Source organism: Conger conger, chromosome 6 (assembly GCF_963514075.1).
Source record: "Conger conger chromosome 6, fConCon1.1, whole genome shotgun sequence".
NCBI classification, from domain to species: domain Eukaryota; kingdom Metazoa; phylum Chordata; class Actinopteri; order Anguilliformes; family Congridae; genus Conger; species Conger conger.
The window spans coordinates 55,152,724-55,177,002 of record NC_083765.1 but is presented as its reverse complement, the minus strand read 5'-3'; the positions used below and the strand labels follow the sequence as shown (position 1 = coordinate 55,177,002).

The 24,279-nt window shown below is 41.3% G+C and overlaps 1 protein-coding gene across 1 annotated transcript in view; it reads left to right on the top strand.

Moving 5' to 3' along the window:
- The first annotated feature begins 9,132 nt into the window (after nucleotides 1–9,132).
- The window catches only part of LOC133130981 (Wilms tumor protein 1-interacting protein homolog), a 33,613-nt gene continuing 18,466 nt past the window's right edge, over nucleotides 9,133–24,279 (top strand). The window contains exons 1-2 of the mRNA XM_061246008.1: nucleotides 9,133–10,829; nucleotides 23,383–23,484. Coding sequence (XP_061101992.1) covers nucleotides 9,329–10,829; nucleotides 23,383–23,484 — 1,603 coding nt within the window. The 5' untranslated portion in view covers nucleotides 9,133–9,328. The remainder of the gene's footprint in view (nucleotides 10,830–23,382; nucleotides 23,485–24,279) is intronic.

Genomic DNA, 24,279 nt, shown 5'->3' with positions numbered 1-24,279 from the left:
TCCAAGTAACTCCAAAGCAGCTTGAACAGTGACTTTTATTACTATTCTTATTATTTATTATGGGCCGACATTGGCTCAGGAGATAAGAGCAGTCGTCTGGCAGTTGGAGGGTGGCCAGTTCAGTCCCACCCTGGGTATGTCGTCCCTGAGCAAGATGCCTAACCCACAATTGCTCCGGATGAGCTGGTCGGCGCCTTGCATGGCAGCCAATTGCCATTGGTGTGTGAGTGTGTGAATGAATGGGTGAATGAGAAGCATCAATTGTACAGCGCTTTGGATAAAGGCCCTACTATATATTATTAATGGGACAGATGATGTATGGGGTTTGTGCATGGTCTCCTGCTTCAGCTGAATCAATCCATGGGAGGGTAGCTGCGGTTGTAGCATCCTGTCTGCAGCACATTTATTCGGTTGATGCTGCTGTAGAGCTAATGGCGAGCTCATTGTTTTTCCCTCCATAAGTCCCTGCCAGACCAGCACAGCTTCTATATTTCTGCTTTCTCTATTTCCTTTTTTGTTATCTCCTGCAATTTCAGATTAAATGTGTGTTTGGAGTAATGTGGCGGTCCTCTCGATGCGTCACACAGGTTTGTAGTTGTATTCCAGGTTTCCAGTGCCACAGCTCGCCGATGTCATCATCCAACTGCTCTGTAATGCAAAGTGTCATCTCGTACCGCATGAATGCCTGCTATAATAATGTTTCAGTTCAGGCTAGGTCAAACAATTCTGAGCCTCCTAAGACTCGCATCACAGATCATTTATATCTCTATAGAGCAGGGCTTGCGGGGAAGTTATAAGAGTGTACAGAGGATGGCCCTCAAAATATTCAAAAACAAAGATGCAAACCAAGGACAAAAAATAATTTGTCAGTCAAAGTACTGAATCATTTTCTGTTGGATTTTTCTTCATTACTGTTTTTGACCTTTTGACTGTTTATTTACATGTATTTATATGTATTTATTTATTAACTGCCAGGTATGTGGCATATGGTTATTATGCACACTTTGCTCATATAGCCTGGATAGGATTGTACTACGGCTATGATCATGTATCTCCTTGTCCCTTATTGGTTGTTGTTGTTGAATGTGTCTTCAATTGTGACTACTGTGTTCTCTGACTGACTTTTTGTGTGCCACAGACAATAAAGATCTCTCTCTCTTTCTCTCTCTCTACTTATTGATGTACTGTATCTCTCTATCAGTCTGTCTGTCTATCAACTGCAGGAGAATATAGAAGACTATATTCAAGGTGAAGGTGGGATCAATCATCCTTCAACAACTCATTCATGTGTCCAGTACGTAACCTGGTCATAGTGTTTATGCTTGCAGTGATAAATACACAATGAAGACTCCAATGTGTATATACTTTCAATGCCTTCCCATTTTGCCTGCCTCCCCTCAGGTTCAGTGTCGCTTGACAGGATGGATTATATTGTGAAGTAAAATGCAGGGGGCAGAAAAGTAGATTATTTAGCAGAGCCCAGACTGTGTACTGCGACGGTGCCTGTGTGCTGAACATGCAGTTCCGGGGCTGTTTCCAGCTGACAGCTTCGAGCGTGGCGATCGATGACCCATCAAACACTGCAGCGGGATATCTCATTTCCGCCACAGTCGTGGTCCCCGCTGGGCTACGTAAGGCAGCCAGGGAGGGCGCGTGCTGCTTCCTCGTTTGGAATTAAAGCTTTTGTGTGCCTTCGCGTCGCTCCACACGCGCATTTTCCCCTGACAGCAAGTCCACCGCAGTGCGCCATTACGCGCTTAACTTTGTTCTGCAGCAGTGGGTTCCTGACCAACACATCAGAGTGTAAGAAGATAAGCGCCATGAATTATAGAAAATTGAGTGGTGTCTCTCAGCTGTCTCAATCGACCAGTGAATTGTGCCATTGTGTATCACAGACGATACAGTTTGTGTTACACCAAAAGAACAAGAAGTTGGCTTTAATGTTCATTTGTGGTCAAATTGGGATGGAACTCCTCAATTAATGCACATGCCACTGACTTCAGTGAGCAGCTTGTATACTGTACAGTGCACTTAGGAAGCGATTGATTACACCTGACTAATCCGAAACACCTGAGAAGCCAACTGTCCAATTACTTTTGGTCCCCTAACATGGAGGGAGTATGTATAAAAAGGGACTGATTAACCAATATGGATGCACATACCCTTAAATTAAAGGTGGCAGTCTGCAATTTAACCAGATTTTAACCAGTCTGTAAATAAATTCATTATTTACTCATTACTCATTATTTAACCTCATGTACTGTTGTAAAGAGGCAAAAGAACAGAAAGTGCACCACTGTCCAAATACTTACGGACAGCTCTGTATGTGTCATGCCTTGCATCTCACACGGATGTCAATGCACTCTTGAAATAGCAGTTATGACTTTGTCTTACCTTATGTTCTATTTTTAATGCACTGTGACAAGCAGCACCGATATGGACACCATGCAGACAGTTACCACATTACCATTACTGCCAGCACTCAGTCCCCTTATTTAGACCATCATTCAGGTTGTGTAAGGACTTCATTAAAGGCATGGTATGCTAACTGTTTAGTATTCCTGTGGTCAGTGCAAAGAGCCTGGTGGAAAATTGAAACTGTCCACGCTTTACTTAATGACATGTATTAGTTTGTCCTGCTTAGAATTCAGCCCACTCATCCATGTGTATATAAAACAGTTTTGAGACAATTTTCTTTGGCCGGACTGCAGTACACAGTGACTGTGCACATTTTGTTTGTGCTGAGGACGCACAGGCGGCCATTTTGTTTTGGAAACAAATTCTTCATTCACCCATGCCTCTTTGAGGGGATGTAATTAGTTTTCCGACAATGTCTGGTACATCCACCATACAGAACAGGCGTAATTCAGACCCACTTTATCAATTGGGCTCTTAGTGAGGCACAGCACTCTGCTGTGGTCATAAATTATGACTGAACTGCGGCCATTTTCCACACTATGTTTTTAACCTTGCAAACCACTTTTGAAACAAGAGCCTCTGCCAAGGTGCAAGGATTTTTGATGATTCCATATCTTTATCAAGATGGGAAATCAATTAAACTGTCCAACTCAATTCATGTTTAAGTCTATTAAATCCATAAATAAAATATACCATGAAAGATAACAGCTTGAAAAATAATTGTATATTCTATTGTATTGCCAGTTGTGGTCGCGCTATAATTCAAAAGGTTATTTTGCTTGTGAACTATATTAACAGCTTTTTGGAAACTGAATACAATATTGTCGTTGTTCTAAACACAGTCTCTGGTAAAAGCAGGCTGCTATGAGACTTTAGGCCCAAAAAAAAATATATAAATAAATCTGAATCTTTGCTGTTTGAATGATTAAAAAAGTACTGAGTGTGCTTGCTATGTGTGTGGGTGTGAGTTCTGTTCTCCACTGTTGACATAGTGCTGCCCTCTCCTGGTGGGATTATGGAAACCAGATTTAATTGTTCTTGGCATTTGCATATATTGTAGTATAGGACCTAATTGTGTAGTATATAATCTAATTATTTGATCTCTTATTCACACAACATGTGCTTGAAAAATTATATTTGAGTTATCCCTCTCTTAGATCTGCAAATAAGAACTTCATAATAAGCACTATACTTCCATCTCCTCCTTGTAACTATCACGTTATCCAGAACCAGAATTAAACATAGAAAAGTGAATAGGCAGTATTAGCTCCATTTAATAGTAAATTCTGAAATAAAACTAAAACAAGGGTAGTTAAATAATATACTAATGGAATTATACAATAATAATGGGACTTTGTACCAAATGAACACCATAAATGAATAAATATAATATCACTATTATGAAATGAAAAAGTTATAATTGTCTTAGCTATTGCAATGTGTTTGTGAACTCATTAGTCTAGCTTCCAATTGATCACGATTGCCATATGCTTGAACAGCAACCTACAGAACACTAAAGTTACATATTAGCCGTATCTATACCTGCAGCTGATGAGGTTTTATTTAGCACTGCGAATAAGCCAGCTGATGAAAAGGTCACACTTTAAAATAAGGGTACATGAATTGGCATTAACTAATGTTCATGTATTTGTTAACTACTAACTAATGTATTAGTTACATGAGTATTTATACATTAGCAAGCCATAGGATAAACTTATAATTAGTTAACAATTAACATGTATGTATGTTAACCTTTTTTAAATTCCAATGGCAATAACATGAAAATTGAAATGGCATTAACTAATGTAGTTGTTACAATAAGCTGTACAGATGAAAGTAGTTAGTTAACAACTACATTAGTCAATTACAATTCGGGTTGGCATATTATAAAGTGTTACCCATTAAAATAAGTGTTACCCATTTAAATGAAGCATTCACATAGATTTTTACTCTGGATCATTTTAAAAGTGTAAATACGCTGTATTACAATGGCAGGCAAGTTTGTTGACTGTTGGTTACATCCTGTAACAATAAAAACCTATCAATTCAAAACTCAAAATGCTATTTAAACATCATTGTCAGAACAGAACAGTTTGATATAATAATGCATTATAATTCAGTAAAGTTACCTGTGCACTGCATTTATCCTGACTGACGAACAAGTTAAAGTGATTTGAGGTCACAAACCATTTCCTCAATCGGAAATGTTTTTGGAAAAGTCATTTACTGTCTGGTTGCACTAATTCAGCCTTGGAAAGCCTCCAACTGAATGCATCCACTTGGGTTCTTACTAGTTCTGAACAGTCCAGTGCTCAAAACTCTTAATTTACTGCCTGTTAAATTTTGATTTGATTACAAGATTCAGTTGTTAACTTATGAAGCTTTAAAAGGCTTGGCTCCAGAATATCTTTGTCAGTTACTTATTGCTTACTTTCCTCCAAGATTACTTTGTTCTCAAGATGCAGGCTATTTAAAATGTTTAAGTATTTCTAAAAGTACAATGGGTGGAAGAACCTTCTCTTACAGAGCTCCTATCTTCTGGAACAATCTCCCCACATATTCAAGCTTCAGACACACCCTCTGTCTTTAAATATACACTCAAATCTCTTTAGTCAATCCTACTGTATAGTGTACAGTTCCAGAGATGGTTGGCAGGCAAGGGTAGTGGATATTTAGAAATACACACGTGACCAGTGGCACTGAGCATGCCTTAACGGTGCCAGAGAGGCTACTCACAACCTTAGGGTGGTGAGACACCTGGCAACTTTGGTCAGCAATACCAGCCAAGTAGTGGGTATATAAACCTGGCACAGAATACAGAAAAATGCTCCTGCTGTCAGAATAATTTAAAACAAGTGTTAACACATGTTTTGCCCTCTAGATCACTTTGCTTCGTGTTGGTTGCAGAGTTGCTGATGTACGTTGCTCTAAAACTTGCCAGGTGTACCGCCACCCTTACCCACCAGGGAGGTACATGTGGAACAGGCATATAAGACATATGTGGGGCATGGGGCGCATTAGTTATAACATCAATTGAAATGGAGCTTTGGCACAGAAGCAACATCTAAATGATAAATTGTCTGCATTTATATAGCACTTTTATCCAAAAGCTGTACATTTAATGCTTCTCATTCACCCATTCACACTCACACACAGACTCACAAACCAATGTGGTTTTATTGGTTTCACATTTCTTTAGTTTAAAAACGCACTCACAAACCAATGGTGATTGGCTGCCATGCAAGGCACCAACCAGCTTGTCAGGAGCCATTGGGGGCTAAGTGTCTTGCTCAGGGACACTTCAACACACCCAGGTTGGGATTGAACCGGCAACCCTCTTACCGCCTGAACCAATGTCGCCCCCACATCTAATTCTGTGTACTGGTAACTTGTATAGTGCATAACCTTCTCCTCCTTTGTTTATTTTCTCCCCAAGCTCCTGCCCCTCCTATGCCCTGAGGTATGGACTTCTGCAGCCCTGTCTCCACCCTAGGGTTGTGTAGTGCTGTAGCTCTGCCTCCACCCTGGGGTTGTGGAGTGCTGTAGCTCTGCCTCCACCCTGGGGTTGTGTAGTGCTGTAGCTCTGCCTCCACCCTGGGGTTGTGTAGTACTGTAGCTCTGCCTCCACCCTGGGGTTGTGGAGTGCTGTAGCCCTGTCTCCACCCTGGGGTTGTGGAGTGCTGTAGTTCTGCCTCCACCCTGGGGTTGTGGAGTGCTGTAGCCCTGTCTCCACCCTGGGGTTGTGGAGTGCTGTAGCCCTGTCTCCACCCTAGGGTTGTGTAGTGCTGCTACCTTGTTCCTCCCCTGGTTCATGCCCACGCCTCGTCACATCCTGGAGCTCCAAATGTATCACCCTGCCCCTCTCAAACCGGCCACTATACTTTCCCTCATGGGCGTTTCTAGCTAGTTTTCTACTTTAACTGCAACTGGTTCAACCCATTTGAATTGCGGAAATAGATTTCAGACTATATTTCTGTTTTATCCGTCCTACCTTTACACCTTCCTGCCCCTCTATAGCCGGGTTCCTTGTATGATTTCTTTCCATTGGAGAGTTTTTTCTTGCTATTGTCTCAGGGTTTTTTGCCTCTTGCTTTTGCTGTTTTGGGACTCTGGTACAGTCTGTGCCATTTTGCATTTCTGTTACTCTGTAAAGAGTCTTTGTGACAGTACTCTGTAAAAAACACGATACAAATAAGATTCGATCAAACTGAATTTTTGATATACTGTAGGTTACATGCAGAGCAGCTATTGTCAATAGTCTACACTGCCTACTGATCATATCCAGGGTGTTAGTAGTTAGCAAATTCATATTTCTTTAACATTATACATTAGGCCTGCTGGTTCATATAGCTCTGTGATTAAATTATTTAATTCACAGATAGGTCAAAAAAGGTAGCTCTCTTTACCACTTTGCCTCGACATAAACAGATATTTCAGACCAAGCATGAGATTTTCTGAGTGTCAGTAAGTATGCAACTCCACTTATATACTGCAATCTATTTTCCCTAATGGTGATAATCTACAGAAACCCATGTTAGATGTTAGGCTACTTTGGAAATACTTTATCTATGTTTTAGGGGCAGCCTATAGCCTAGTGTGCTTGACTGGGACCTGGAAGCTTTGGAAGGTTCAAGTCCAAGTTTGCTACGGTTCGTGAGTAAGGACCCTAACCCCACGTTGCTCCAGGGGGGTTTGACCTAATCAATATAAGTCACTTTGGGTAAAAGTGTCAGTTCAGTTCATAACTGTAATTTAAATGTAATCTCATCTCCATCTCGATACCATGCTGTAGGCAACTCTACAAAATGAAGGTATGCTGCAGTCATCCTTTAATGTGTAGTTCTGCATGCACCACCCTGCAGATCTGCTAGACACAGCCCCTTTAGTTTGCCAGCCTAAGACCGATGATTCAACCATAGGCTACACAAAAACACAATAGTAAACAACTTATAATGCAAAATCTCAATATTTATGGATTGGCTATAACTACTTTTACACAAGGACAGCTCATTTTAGCATGACTCCAAAATATTGGTGTCGCAATTACTTATGTACTACCATAATATTTTCCCCTTTTTATTGTTTTGCTTCTCGAGGAACGAGTAAATAGACATTTTTGGCTAACAGGCCTTTGTGGTTTCTTTGTTGTGTCACCGGCATAAAGAATGCCTTCTTTAAAGAATAAAACCAACATACTCTTATTTTACACTAAATTGGTTGCCTCTAGTACAAGCATGCACACAATACACTTTTCAAAGTTTTTGACCAAGCATTAAGGAAATTCTGGATGATACAGGATATAAACTAATGTGCAATATTAAATAGTAACAGTTTGCCTTAAGTGCAGATGTAGCTCCTTAAATGACAGAAATAGTGTAATCACTTGTTGATATTTTGCTTTGCTTTTTATTTTGTATAGTGAAGTGCGGAGGCCTTTTCGTTAAAATGTGGGGTTACAAACTCCAGAGTTTATTGCATGCAGTACAGAAAATATCCAATTAAATATATTATCAGAACCATTGTATAACCATTTTATTAAATTGTTATAGCATGCCGTGTGTGGTGGGACGTGGCATTCCGTTTATTCTATTAGACCACTACGTTAATCGGTATCATAAAGGGTGTATTCTCTTTTCCCATTTGAAACAACTGGTCGATGGCAATTTGGAAATTTAAAAATACACTGTAGGCTTCATGCAATATGTTATATTATATTGCCACCAGATGGCATAATACAGCTAAAATAACATTCTATTCTAAGTCGCGTCTTCAGGAGCATGTCTACCGCACACAATCAATGCAAAGATTAAATTATCCCGTGTTCAGGAAAATATAGTGTGTTATAGCCTAAAACTGATGTAGAGAATGATATACATATTGTTGTATAAATTGAATATAACTAATTGAATCCGGGTTTTCTCGAACTATCCACACATTCTTATTTCAAATTGTACATGAACATTTTGTGCGATACAGTGAAAGGTGATGATAACGTCTATACATGGGCCAGTGAAATACTATACATAATTTCCAACTAATATCAACAATTGTACTTATTGTATTTGTAGTTTTCATTATTTGACCCCTCGATAATAGGACTTTTGGGAGTATACTGGAGTGTGATGGCTATTTATCTTACACTGGCACGAGGCTTGGGAAAACGTGCTATCCCTGGCAGTTTCCTTGGGCTCCCGTTTAATTGTCTGAACACTCCGTAACTAATTCAATGTAACAATTTTGTGTAAGAAGCGTAACTGCGCGATTCATTTCGCAAAGTCTACATCCATATAGCCCACTGTTTTGCAATACACAAGACCTATCCTCCTTCGGAACTCTTGTTCAAATCTCCTGCATGCGCCCCTTGCTGAGTTGGTTGCAATCATTGTTTCGCTTCAGCATTAACTACATTCCACAGAGGCGCAGCACACCGTGTCTCCTTCCTCGCATTCCTTCCACAGAAAGGAGTCCCGAGTCGTGTATTGTACAACAAAAGCTCCAGACCAAAGATGTGGCTTGCTGTAGCGTCTGCATTGCGGTCGTCGTCCGTAACTAATTTATTTTTTCTGCGATTTAGAAGATAATACAATAACTGTCTAATAGAACGGATAGCATACAAGGGGAAATTCCTCCGCGCAGCGCGCCATTGACTGTAAAGACCTTTCAACTTATCAAAGACTGAAATTGACAAACGTCTTCTGTGCTTGTGGGAAAAAAAATCTATCCATAACAATTTTTACACTCGAAAGGGAAGGTCGTGCAGTATGTTAATATAATGTGGAAAGGTATATTTAAGGCTAAATAGCGAATATGTTTGGATTAAGCCAGTTTTTGTTGTGATTTCCATGTGAAGTGAAATTACTGCTCGCTGGCTAGTTCTCTTGGTTACTCTTGTTTCCCGGGAGCAAAGAACATGGATAAGTATGAGGATGATGCGGGTATCCGGGCGAGTAAATTAATAGAGGATCTTTCAATGTACGAACCGTACAAAGATGGGATTTACAGTGCAAGAAGAGACATGGTCATTAGCCCAGATTTGGATTTTTCGACTCAAATTATTCCCGAGCAAAAAGCGAAAAGAATGAATGGTAGTTCTGCGCCTCATCAACTGCCCCATACCTTTGAAAAGTACTCGTCTGGGAGCAAAGTTTACAATGCGGCTCCTGTGCGCCCGGTAAATGGAAACCGACCAATTCACGAAGATTTTTGCAACCCTCCACGAGATCCTATCTATTGTGAAGATGGCCATTGCACCAAATCGGAGATTGCCTTGCCGTGCTACAGCGGGTCTTCTGAACGGCACAAGAGGTACTCAATGGAGGTGCATGCGCATAGGTACAGCACCGGTAGCGCGTATGATGGAGTGGCGGTGAAACAAGGTGCTTTTCCTCCCTTCCCCGGCAACAGGAGCAACAGTGTCTGCATTACTACCAATCAGGACGGCAGGTACAATGCAACAAGCCCACGGTCGAGTTTAGCGTCTTCCTTGTTCTCGCAGGAGCAGAGCAAGCACCCAAGCCCGCGATCTAGTATCAGCAGCCCGCGGACAAGTCTGGTGGTACCCGGTCAAGAAAAAATGAGCAGTCCCAGATCCAGTTTGGTGCAATACGACGGGAACAGTATACTTAGCCCGAGGTCCAGTTACGCAAGCACAGCCAGCGATACCAGTAAACATTCCAGTCCAAGGACCAGTTTGAACAGCTATGACTGCGGTAGCAAACCCAGCAGCAACCGTACTAGTGGCATCAGTATGGGCTATGACCAACGGCACATCAGTCCAAGGTCTAGTACGGCTAGCCAGTACTCTTGTACCACAAGTCCTCGGTCTAGCTACTCTGATTCTCGGTACATGCCGAGTGGAAGTCATGAACTCGAGGGCGCAGTACATGGCTTGCCAGTGGTCAGTCCCCAGTCCGGCATGAGTATCCAGGACGGCAGCGCTAGACCGGCTAACTGCGTGTTGAGTCCGCGCTCTAGTATTTCTAGCCACAGTTCCAGGAGTTCCCGCAGTTCACGGGGATCCATGAGCACGTACCCGGAGCTACAGCTACCGTCGCCCCGGTCGTCAATGTTGGGACCTGGTTTACAAGAAAGCACGGTAATTCAAGATTTTGGAGACACGAGCTGCGTTCACAACACGATTGATCTCCAGTCGTTCCCTGTGATGCAGGAAGCACAGCAGATGCAGCAGGGGACACAACATGGATTAAACCCCGAACCAACGCTGGGCCTACCAGCATCTTTTAATTACGGTAGCCCTACGAAAAGTTCGACCCCTGCACAGAAGTTTATGTTGCCTTACCAAGTCACCCCGTGCCGGGAAAGTGGCCCCAGCCAAGCCGAAAAACGGCTAGAGGCGCTCACCCTAGAGCTGGAGAAGGAGCTAGAGATGCACATTAAAAAAGAATATTTCGGTAAGTGCAATAATATTGCATTCTAATGTAAAATAACCACAACCACTACCACTTCTTTGGATACTGCATTGCGCAGTTTTATTGGAGTTGTCAGAAAACAGAACTGTATTATTCCCAAGCAGGACACCGCTCTTGTACCAATGAAAATAAAGAGGTAATAGGCAATGTAGAAATGCTAAATTTGCTATGGAAATTAATTGCACGATTTTCTGAATATAAAACATAGAAGCTGCAAAAAACTGGCTACACAAGTGCTGAAGTGCGGAGGCCTTGGCGTTATTTCTGTTCTTCGTTTATGAGACTCAAGTGCACGAATAAACTTTGTGTAGTTTATTTACTGTAATGATGTCATTTTAAAATTAAGCTTACAGAGTATACTTGGGCAGCAGTCAGTTAAACAACTATTTCATGTTCTTTGAAGTGTGATTAGTGCTGTGTGGCATTTTACATTTCTGAAATTCTGATGTTGATCTGTAAAGAACACACCAGTCAGTCACCACCCATATGACGTTCCGTATGACACAAAAAAATGTAAATTATTTTTCACATTTTGGCGCATTGATACGCATCCTCCCCACCCCCAAGGTAATGAATGAAATATTTCCCACCAACAGAAGCAGAGTCTGATAGCAGGGTCTTACTTGTCACTGTAAATTATGTTTTTCGGCAATGGCTGTGGGTTTTTTTCTCCCATCTCAGACCCCCACCCCCAGCGTTTTTAAAGTGAACCTGTGGTTACCTCGACAACTGACTCGCCACCCTCCCACGCCATTCACATTCTAACGGTTTACATTACATCGCATTTAGGCGTGTATCAGATACTCCTATCGAGAGTGATTTGCCAAGCATACTTTTTCAGATTGAATCCATATTTAATCCATATTTTGTGAAGTAGCTTGCACAAAATGAATCAAATACACAACTTCTGAGTTGCAAGCCCTGAACCATAATATTGCACTGCCTCCCAGTTCAATTGGACTTGATATGGAGGGAAGAATCTGCTTTTCCCCCAATTATTTCGTCTCAGACCCTGGACATACCTGCTACATTTAAGTACAGAATCATAGCTGTTCATTATAGTTTTATGGTAAAATTCAGGCTTTAAAAAAGGATGGGCTCATTAAAGGTCATTCTTACACAATTAAATAGTTTAATGAATAGCTTAATTTTTTTTCAAAATCCTTAGTTCATTCAGCCTTATGTGTCCTTGTTATTACCAGTCTGAAACTACTTACTAGCCATTCTAGTATAAGTGATTTGACTTAAATGTGCAAAAGGTGAGTCATGCAGAAAAAAGTGATTCCGTATGGAAGGTACCTCTAAAACGGTAACCCATGGCAGAAGTGGTCAAACTAGGGAGGAAAGGGGAACCTTGAACATTTTAGCTTGAGCTATCTGTTCAGTAGACAAAAAACATGTGCTCATTAAAATATTGGAGGGCCAGAAATTCAAAGCTTGAACCTACTCCTAGCTGTTTTTCTTTACAACCCATGCTGTAACAATTAGCCTTGTAGCTTGATATCCATCTGATTAACTTGGAGGCATCATAGGCATAGAGGATTATTATACAGGGATTACTGGAAAGTCATTTGGCGGTCTTGATTTATGTCTTTGATCTGCCAGGCTGAGGATGTAAGCTTTCTCAACTTTCTCTAGCAGGTTACACAGCAGGGAACCCCCAGAGGTATTTCAACCATTCCTTTTAGTTTTTATTTGCCCTCTATGCTTAGGCCTGGAACTCTTTCAGCTGTGTGCCTGTGAAAGAACAGTAGTGTTTTGTCTTGGTTATAATGCTATGGTAGTCTACTTACTTGGTAGATGGGAGCTCTGGGCTGTGGTGAGTGTTTTTGGGGTCAAATGTTCTTTAATCAACAAAAGTTTTCAAAAAGAATGTTTAACAGTTTTTCCCCTTAAATCCTCCCCCCCCCCCCACACCACCGCCACCACCACCATGGTGACACCCCCCCTCCACGGAATACACTCAAAAGACAACCCAAATCAACAATCAAAACAACCCAAATCATAACAAAAACTTGACAGCAGCAGAATGCCAGGCAACTTTCTGTAATTAACTTCATGAGTGGACTGTGGTACTATTGTGCATATAGTTATTGATTAATAGGGTTGTGTTTTACACATGACATCCGCAGAGTACTATAGGAGAGCTGGTACCATTTGGAGGAGAGCCATACCTCTCTGATGACAACCGGTAGCTTGGTGTAACAAACTTCTCTGTTTTTCCTCATTTTTGATGGAGCAGGATACAGAGATCTCTGGTGAAAGGCTAACATTTATCATAATTAGGTGTGGAGCCAAATTTTGGTGTTCCTGATTCTCAGGATTCCAGCTAGAGTTGCAGCTTTCAAGAAAACACACTGCACAAGGAAAGCCACCCTAGAGGCTAGAAACATTTGACTCCTAGCCAGCCAAAAAGAGAACATCTTTAAAGGTCTTCCCTGAATGTAACGTGGCACCGTCCTCCTTCTATCACTGCGTCGTTTGCATGGAGGTGTCTCTTATGGTTTTGATGCGTCAGTAGGAAAGTATTTGGTTTGTTGGATGTCCAGCTACACAATACCAGTTCCCTGGCTGCGAGCCTCGGCCAACTGGAGCATTAACTCGGTCTTCTCCGCCGCTTTGTTGGCCGATACTGATTGGGAGCACCAGGCCACACCAGTCCCCAGTCCAGCAACTTCCCATCGCAAGCCAAATGTTTCGGATGGGGAGGGGGGGGGGGGGGAGGCAGAGCGAAGGCTCACAACAAATAATCTCATCAAACTGATTATACGGCTCATGCTGGTGGATACAGCTTTTTACAGTACAACAACAATATTGAATGAGCCTGCTTATGCAAACTAGGCTCGTGTAAAAGAGGATTACAAAAGGTTTAAGCGGCATAAACTAAAGATGGGCACTAAACGAAATGCATTCTGGAGGCCGTTACATCGTAACTGTACATCTAGTTTGTTGCGCTGCGGACTGTTGGCCAAAACCCCATTACCGTCTTCAATGGAAAGGCTGTCTTTTTTTAGCGCCGGTATCAGAATGGTTATACATTTTATTCTGATTAAACATTTCTGTCAGTTGTGTTAAATGGAGAGGATGAGGTCATGGTTGCTTCACTCATTCATAAAAGAAAACCCAGAGCAGGATTGCCTGCAAAGAGAGATAGCGGTTGGGAGTTGTAGTTTGGGGAATCTCCCATCAGTCAGCTAGCAGACAGTCTGTGTGGAACAAACCAAACACTGTGATGTTCGGAGATGCTGAGGCTAATTTATGAGTGTGCACTGTCACTGCCTTTTTGAACCGTATTGTTAGGAAAGTTACTGCTATACCCCAAGCCTTTATTTTTGCCTCCAGAACTGCCTGCCAAGTAGGCTTTTAATGGGGGGCGAAGGCCTTACTGGGCCAATTTCAATTTTTGATGTTTTCTCAATACTGTTATTTCGGGGTTCTTTTCTGACAGAAGAACATCGAAAGTGATGACAGATAACAGACCCTGTGCAAGGAACAAGGATGATATTGTACAGTGAACTAATGAATATGTATGCACATCTTGTATTTTTTAAGGCTGTTTCATCCACCTCCTTTCATAGCAAGGTCATTAAAGATGAGCCTCTCCCCTGTTCAAGCAAGCAGGTTTCCAACATAACGTTTGTGTCTTGCAAACAACTTGAAATGGCGGCACTACACTGTGAGTGAACCAAACGCAAGCTTGCTATTTCTGCAGTAGCGCTGTGTCCAAGACAGATGTCCCCATGGGGACAATAAAGTAAATCTTCAGTTTTGAATCTGGAACTCTTATCGAATTTTACACAGAATTGCAAAATGTAGCCTAATTATTAGGAACCACAGAATGGTTTCTTTACCAGTAAATGTGGCTTTTTAGCATGTTTGCATGAGGTTTATTTCATTATAGATTTTGTTTTTTTAAATATCTGGAATTCTTTTTCCCTCAGATTTGTTGTGTTTGGGAGAGACATCAGTCATGTAGTAGGCTGGCTAGCTGTTAGTACAAGTTATGTGAGTAAATGTGTCTTTGGTCTAGCCTTGTTTTCCCATTTTGATCTCGCTGCTTTGTGATGCCAACAACATTTCTGTATATGATAAATGAGTGCTCTTGGGGGGAATCTAAGTGTAGACTGTTAAAGTTGTGCTAATGTTTCACTGAGCAAACAATGGAGCCAAACTGGGCCTCTGGTTGTGTGGAAGCCTATCAATGATTCAGTGGTTTCTTTGTTTGTTGTAAATGGCTGCTGGAGGCAACTTCTGTGTGCTTTTTTCCATACCAATTACATATAGTCTGTTGGGTTTTCACTTAAATGTACAACTCAAATAGACAGACCACGCCGACTTGAAAATGTGCCTATTGTTTTACTCTTAACAAAAGGCACCACAAATGATGTATTTTTGAGCTCTCAGAAATTTCTGTGACAGTTTATAGTAGCATAGACCACACATATTCAGATTTTCTGTGAAAGTGGGCACAAAAACAAGTTTAATGCTCCCCACTTGCTGGCATTTTTACTAAATATCAGTGATTGCCAATGGAAATGGTCTGAGAACAGCGCTAAGATTTGCAGTACTCCTCTGGTGTCTTCGCCCTATTGAAACGGCTGTGCATTTTTTACTGGGGAGCAGGTGAGGGCTAAGGGAGCAGACAGAAGCTTCTCACACCAGGCCAAGAAAGCCTACTCTGTTTCCGTGGTGACAGCCCAGCAACCAATCAGCTAGGCATTGAGGCCTGGGGTTGTTAAACTGTCTGCTGTTCGCTCGCAGTCCTTGTGTGGCTTCTGTTTGTTGTTGTTGTTTCAAAAGAGTCGTGAATCAACAGCTGGCCCGGGACAGGCAAAACCAAGGCCGGGGGGAGAGGGAGAACCCCGCCCTGCCTCCCCCACGAGCCCCTTCATTAACCAGCCAGTGGGGTATCTGGGCTGCACCAGACACTTGGCACGAGATCTTGGCTCATGTGCCAGACAGAATTGGTGGGGGTCACGTCTGGTCACCTGCTTGGAATAATAATCAAGACAGCAGCAGTGGCAGCATGCATACACACAAACACACACATGCACGCACACATACACACCCACGCACACAGTCACACACACACATACACACAAACACACACACACACACACACATACAGTCCCATAAGTCACTGATGAGGAATGAGGAATTTGGTAGGCTAACTCCACCTGCACCATTGTTTCTCCCTCTGTGAGAACTAACCCTGTTCTTGGCTAGTGGGAAAAACCTTTGTAATGGTTTAACGGCATATTATGCAAGTCCTCTGTTTACAGTCAAAGACGTCTCCTCCTCTGTCATCAATCCTGCCCACTAACCGCCATTTTAATATTTCAGATCCATTTTACAGTTTTATATCTTTAACTGCTTTTCAATAGCTGTTGCTAGCGAGTAAAAGCTTTTTTGTTTTTTTAAATGAGCCCTGTGGTTTCACTTCACTGTACTTTTGCTTCTTCATCTCTGCCATTTCAGTAGCTAGCTAGCTGCAAACACCCCGCAGGCACCGTAGCCACACCCACCCCTCCACACACAGAGAAGAGCAAGAGACACAGAGAAACATCCTAAACACATTTTAGAATAACAAATACTGGAGCACAGTGGTGAAAAGACTGAAATTGGCAGTGCAGTATAGGTATGCCTCTTGTGTGTGGTTAGTTTAAAATATTTTCAAGGTAAAAATCCTGCATAGTATGCCTTTAACTAAGCTCTGTATTCACAACCTTGAGAACGATTTGGATATTTTCAGTGTACCTGTGTGTGCCCAAATATGTGCTGAACAAACATTTTTGAGTCTGGTGTTTTTATCATGATGTAGATGCCAGAACATTCTGTCCTTGTATGCAAACAAATGATAGGAAATGCAACCCTAAGATATGGGAGGTTTTACTTGAGTAATAATTTTCACCATTTCTGACTTTCTCTGAAACAATGGGTAGAAAAATAGCACAGGACATGTGAGCATTTTTAAAGATGATTTTTTAAGAAGAAAACCATTACTGATACAGTGCAGTGTATCCATGCTCACCTGTTTGTTGGATCAAAGATTCAACTGTGCATCTGCACCCCGCCCCGTCCAAAAAAAAAGTTAATCCCTTTTGGCCCTCTTCAAAAAATGCACTTTCCCCCCACTCACTGAAGCACAGCATTCATGATCTGGTTTAAATTAAGCCCAAATTAAAAGTTTCCAGTTCACCTTCCTCTCCTCTGTCCTGGAAACATTTTTCTAAGAAGCCTGTTTTTGGATAAAGCAGTAGTAGGTTTTGTGGTAGATAGTGCTCTGCTGATAGTCTCTTTTTTTGTTGTTGCTGTTGTTGTTGTTGTTGTTGTTGTTGTTGTTGTTATTGTTTTTGTGATTGTGATCACGTAGCACTGATTCATGGAAGACAGAAAACAGACCAGAAGACAATAGACTGTTCTGACATTAATTGACAATTACAAATGCTCACATTCAGACTGACAATATATATTTTTTAAATAGAGCTGGAAATGATAAAACACTGTAGTCTACCCTCAGTCAGCATTTAAGTGGTGGCTTCTTAACCATGTCTAGGTTTGCTTAAAGATTCTCATCCCGATAAGTATTCACGATTTTGTCGTTTTCAGGTATAAAGGTCAAACCTTGGCTTTTCTGTACTGTGGTTTGAATTAAGGGATAAATGTGAGTAATCAGCTAAAAAGAATTTACAAAAAAATTGGAATAAGAATCAAAATCAAATCCATCCATGTTGAAATTCATATTATTTTAAATGTTTTTATTGGAAAATTCTGCCGAGTACAAGTGCGGCATACAAAGTTTATCTTTTTATAGCTTTTGTAATCAATTCTGTAACACAAATGTCAGCTTCTTCAGTCAAATCGTGTAGCAATGATCTGAATTAGAGGCCATTTTGTTACAATTTGGCATTTTTAGTTTTCTTCCTTTTCTCCCCACTACATATTTGTTAAATAGACTACTATATCGCCAGCCTCTAGCGGAGCATGTATATTGTACTCTGTCTGTGTACTGCTGAGTGCATTTCTCTTTGAAACACCGCTGAAACTTTGAATTGACTACTTTGTCAGTGCAATGATGACAGTTCGCGGGTGGTCATTTTGATTTGCGTTCACGTTGACACTGTCAACAGAGGACTCTTTTAAATGAGTAGCCGTGAAATCGAAAGCTAAACAGGATAGCTATATCCTAACTTTGATCACTGTTGTTATTCTGTTCTTATTTAAAGCTACTTACACCAGCTATTCAGCTGTTTGATAAAGGATATGCATCAAATTGATTCTCTGTCAGTGATGCCAAACTGGGTTCTGGGGACCCACTGTGAATGCTGTGTTTTGTTGCAGTCAGTCATTTGATTAGTTAAGGTTGTAGAAAGCATGTGTTTTAAGTTCTGCATTTCTTTCTTCCTTGAACTTAATTTTCACATGATGCATTTTTGGCATATTGCCATTTGTAGTTCTTTAACCTCTTTCTTTGTCGTAATTTGATTTGATTTGATTATGAATATTCCTTGGATGTGAATGTGGGACATTATTCTAATTTGGATGCAACAATATTTCCAACATTCACTCAGTGAGCATTTTATTAGGTATTTATTAGACTAATTTTTTAGATGTATTGGGTCTTCTGCTGCTGTAGCCTATCCACATAAGAGGTTTGACATGCTGTGTGTTCAGATTCTGAATAAAGTCTAGAGACTGTTATGTGTGAAAATCCCAGGAAATCAGCAGTTACAGCTCTTCTACCAAACTAGATTGGCATAGTTTGTGGTTGTATTAGGTTATTTCAATGCCCTAATGTATGCCCATTCTGGGGTATGATTACAGAGACACCGCAAATGTGTTGGGATTGTTCCATGTGATGGTCTCAAACAAAAACACAGCAACAACATTGAAGATTTAATGGTAAAGCATTGCTGGCTTAATGTAGCCTAATGTAGCCTTATATGCTTTGTGCTTATCTAGCTGTAGTATTCTGAAATAATTTTCTTCACATTTAAGGAGGAATAATTTTTTTAACCTTAACAGGTTAGCTATATCCCACATTTGGAATTTCCTCTGCTCCTGTTGTTTGAAATATGTGCAAGGTGGGTTGGGATGCAGTGCTACGTGTGGAGCAATTCAGGACTTGCATATAGCAGAAAGCTGTGAATGGAATCCAGATTTAGACCGTAAGGAGGTTGCCAGGTGACAGTGCAGCTTCTCTGTAATTGCCTGACTGTTTGAAGCTGGCTTTCCAGGAGGCAATGCTGCAAAAACCAAAAAACCAGCCAATCTTAAGTATTCTAGTCCTTTAATTCGACTTAAAATTGTATTTGTATGTGTTTTATTGAGCTAACCAAGACATAAAGATTGTCAATGAGGTCATCCATTTCAAGAGTTGCCAATGGCAATTTCACTTGTCAGGCAAAAAAACCTAAAAAATAAGCTTTTTCAAGAAAATGTCATAAATATAAGATTTTAAGTCTCATTACAAGACAAAACACATAAAACAGACTATCTTTCATTCAACAGACCACTTCATGGACTGTGTCATCAAAAATATGCATGTGTATTGTGACAATGGAAGTAAACTTTGTTATTATGGAAAACGGTGTGACAGAGGGAGCATCTTTTTCACAACTAGTTGAAGGCAGACTATGCAGAATTTCTTGCTCCCGTGTTCACATACAAAAGATGTCTACGCCCCATTTGCAACCCTGCCTCTATGTTGCAGACAACCTTGTGCCGTGATAGCAATGAGCTAAGAACCTATTATTCATAAAACATTAGCTAGCTTTAGTAATCACTTTCCACACAGGCCATTTAGCTAGCTATTACTTCTGTTTGCATTTAGTTTGCTAAATTTAGATAAGCGCGGGGTGTCTCGGTGGCGCAGCCTGTAGAGCACTGACCGTATGCTCATTGCGAGCTGCGATGTCGGCGGTTAGAATCCGACCGTCCGACATTTGTCGCAAGTCTTCCCCTCTCTCTCCCATTCTTCCTGTCTCTCTATACTATATACTGTCCAATAAAGCTGAAAAAGGCCTAAAAAATATCTTAAAAAAATAAAAGAAAATTTAGATAAGCAGTAGCTAGTGGTGACACTAGCCACCAGTGCATGCATACGCACAAACGCATCAATTCATTGTCACTTTTATGTCACATCTCAAGTCTTCTGAAAGTCTTTTGGATTTAGGCACGAGCTCCCTGCCCAGGAGAGTATAATAAGTATAATAAGTATATAAGTATAATCTCCCGAACATATAAGCAGTAATAGTACTGTGCAGTTGGACCCAGCTCTCACGGCTAGCCAGTTGACGTACAAAACTGAATTTAGTTAGCTTCATGATGTGGCAGCTAATTAATGCTACTGAAAGCTGGCCACTTGATTAATGGTTAGCCACCAAGGCTAATCTCTCACAAAACCAGCTCATTGCTGTAGTAGCCAATAGTCTCCTCTTGCCCCCCTCCGCCTTCTGTTGAATCTGTAGAATTCAGTGTATTGGATGCTTTTCAGGTACAACACAGAAATAAAAAAGGCCACACCCAGAAGAGGCCTGAGGCAGTTTTAGAATAACACAGATGCAGGTTGCCAGTGTATCATAATAATGACTGAGCATGTCTGTTTTATAATATTTTCAAGGTGAAAATCCTGCATAGTATGCCTTTAAATACTGGAATTGTCAGGCTGTGTGTATGATACTCTTCTCAACCAAATACGTATATATCTGACCACTAATCATTTTGTGATATCCTCTACCAGAGGTAATGTTAGACAGAATTAAAATATTTTTGAAACTTGTTAAATCAGAAAAAATATGACTAATAACTCATGGATGTGACACAAAAATACAGACATTTTGGAGAGACCAGCGTTATGGATGTGACGCCATCGTGTTATGGATGTGAAACATTGTTTGATTATCTACTTCCCACTAAAATTTATTTTTTAACACATTTATTGTCATCTAAAATGGTTCTGAATGTCAGTTTTGACATTGAGAAAACCATCTGAAATGGTTTTGAATGTTTTCATAAACTGTGTCCATCTTGTAGATACTGATGGGGCAGAAGGTTTGTTTTTTTTAGATGGATAAATAGGCAGGAATGCACTGGGGTGGTGCGTGGAGATAGCCGGATGTGTCCTTGGTCCTAGGCAAACAATAAACTGTGCTAAGGGGCCTTTAGTTTGTCCATTTTGTAACTTCTCAGTGTAAATGTCTGGTGGTAAAATCCCTCCAGACCAAAGCCCAATCCCCGCAGTGTAAGCAGCTCCATACCCCTGACGAGTGTGCGTTACTAATCAGCCTCTCTCTCATAGTTTATTGGCTCCTGTGCGATAGCACAACTGGCTGACCTTGCTTTAATCACAGAGGGAGCTCTGGCTGAGTCTGGCCTGGCAAATTGCTACATTATGGTCTTTATCAGCCGGCGGAAGAAAAAGCGCCTTTGATTGGCCACGTGAGGGAACGGCACCAGCGTGTGCCAGGCTACTTCCTGCTGATAAAGGGGCCCATGGCTGAGCCTCCGTCAGGGAAACACTCTTCATCTAAAACAAGTGCCGTAATTCTGCTTCCTGTGTGGGGGTCGGACAGGAAGCTGGCGGATTTTCCTTTGCCTGTGGCCTCTACCCGCACCTGTACGTCTTATTCAAGACTGGGGTCAGGACAGTCTGATCTTAGGCATAGCCAACACATCCATTTGTTTTGTCGAGTGTTGTTCAGAATATTCTTCTGAATACTTAATTTTACTAGCTAAATACATATAGGCGAGTGCCACACATTTCTTAATCCCTAAACTTACGATAACTACCATTTTGCTATCATTTTGCTACTTATCAGCTGACAACAGTCAGCATTGATCCTGATATATTAGCTGAAAGATATTGAGCTGAATATGCTTGCAGATGACACAACATTCAAAATGGAGGTATATGTAGAAAACTGGTATTAAAAAGATGATGGTATCATCTGCTCTCGAACAGGAACTTTGAGGGTAGAAATATTTTGCATGAACAAGACTAGATGTCTTTACCCTGCTTTTTTTTTGACTGATGGAAAATTTCCATAATGAAGCAATTGTTACAGTAACAGTAATGCTTGTTCATATTGACTCATCTGTATTGTTCTTTTAAAATGTTGGCATCATAAGATAAGTTTCTCTGTTCGAGGGCTTTACCTTGAGATAAAACTTAGCTAAATTGTGCACACTCCTCAGTTTTAACCTGGATCTATTCCTCTATTGCCCTCCAGATTTTGCCATGAGCCCTTGTAGAACTTGCTATGTGCACATCACAATACTTAAAACCTTACGATATGTAGTGTGTTGTTCCATTTGAGTGGCAATATTTCCTACCAGGCTGTTTCTAGGTAATGGTTTTGAAATCCTCCCAATAAGAAAAAGCTTGGGAACTTCAGTAGGGGTGTGACACTACCATTACTTAGCTTAAAAACTGATTGTTCAGCACTCTCAGAAGCCTTTACTAACCTTTGCCAACATCCCCCCTGATCATTGTTTTCGTGGCAGTGTCTTCTCCCAGCATAACCCTACCTTTATTATGATTAGGGAAACGCAAGCCAGGTCTGTCTCATCCATTGTTGAGGCTCTGGGTGTCCCATAGACATGGTGGTCCTCTTTCCTGCCAGGTCCTGTTCAAAGCCTCACCCCACAAACACAGGCCATGCCCACAGGAATGTTTTGGTATGGAAGATTTAGGTGTGCATGTGTGTGCCTTAGGGCAGTCAGTTATTAACTCTGACTCACTCAGAGCGCCACTACCGGTCCAGTGTCCATTGCATCCGGGCAGGACAATATGAAACATTTGATGCGTCAAGTCATTCTCAGAGCACTCTGATATTCAGTCGGAGGGGTGCCGGTTTGATCCCGCCCTGGGTGTCGAAGTGTCCCTGAGCAAGACACCCAACCCCCAATTGCTCCTCACGAGCTGGTTGGTGCCTTGCATGCAGCCAATCGCCGTTGGTCTGTGAGTGTGTGTGAATGGGTGAATGAGAAGCATCAATTGTACAGCGCTTTGGATAAAGGCGCTATATAAATGGAGACATTTAACATTTACCATTTACCATTTACCAATGTTACCATTTAACATATCATTATCTATTTGAAAGAAACCCGCCCAAAATATTTCCGACTGGTGATGCATGAGACACCTTCTGATTCTGCTTTGGCCAGTAAACTATGGTCCCCATTCATGGAGGCACACTCACTCTTCCTGGCTTCACATGTCCCACAGGCACCACGGTGTCAGTGGAGACAGAAGCAGCTGTGTGTGGTCAACGCCTGTCACTGACGTCCCCCATCAATGTACATGAGCTGAAAGTGCTAACGACTAATGTCGCACATTGAGTCCCATTCCTTTATTCTTTTTTTCGTGATTACATCGCTATTATCTATGTAATCTCTATTTTACTTCATTTTTGCACCGCTGCAGAAAATCTTGAAGGTATTTCACCTGAAGGACATTGGTGTGTGCAGTAATTGAACGCCTGTATGATTATGTGTATTGTGTCACTGACGCCATGCCTCCTGTCTTCCTCAGGAATCTGTGTCAAATGTGGTAAGGGTGTGTACGGAGCCAGCCAAGCCTGCCAAGCCATGGGCAACCTCTACCACACCAACTGTTTTACCTGCTGCTCATGTGGTAAGTCGGTCACCGTCTCAGTCAGTCTGCTGTACAGAACCGGCTGGTATTTAAAAGAGTGGGGAAAGGCCTAAAGGTTTGCTTGTGATGTACCTGAATGTGACACATAGATCTGCAATATGGTCTGTAATTATTTTAAATTCTGGACTGCAGGCAGAACTTTGTTGCTTGTCTGAACATTCTATTGCTTCTTATTGTGCTAATCACAGAAGACCATCACTCAGATTCTGTGGGTCAAATTTGAGGGACTTGTCCATTCACAATAGTCTACACATCTTCACTGACAACAGAGTGTAGCTGCTGTAGGTGTACTGGTAATGAGTAATGGCTATATATGGTGACATTAAGTTGAGAAATGTTAAAGCTTGATAATTATACTTAAATATATAATCACTGACATTGTCCTACAGCTGTCAATTTGACAAGTATAAGCGACCAAAAATTACAACCTGGCAATATGATCTCTATTTAAGTACTGTACATAACAAAATACTTTGGGTTTTTACGATTGAGACCGGGCATGTCATGTTGATATGGGGGCTTTAGTGGTTTTAATGGTGTTTTTCTTATTGACACCAACAATCTTTCTGTGTGTTCCTGGATGTGTCCCTCACAGCAATTCCAGGGCAGTTGAGGCAGGCCCGAGAATCTGCTCACTGTGACCTAGGCTGATTCTGTGAGACCTTTTTAAAGGTCCTCAAACATACAAATGTCCGCCCAGGGGCTGTGCACGTGTAAGACATCCAGTTGGTGTCGGTGTGTATGCTCCTAATAAGATGCTTACTGCTATCTGAG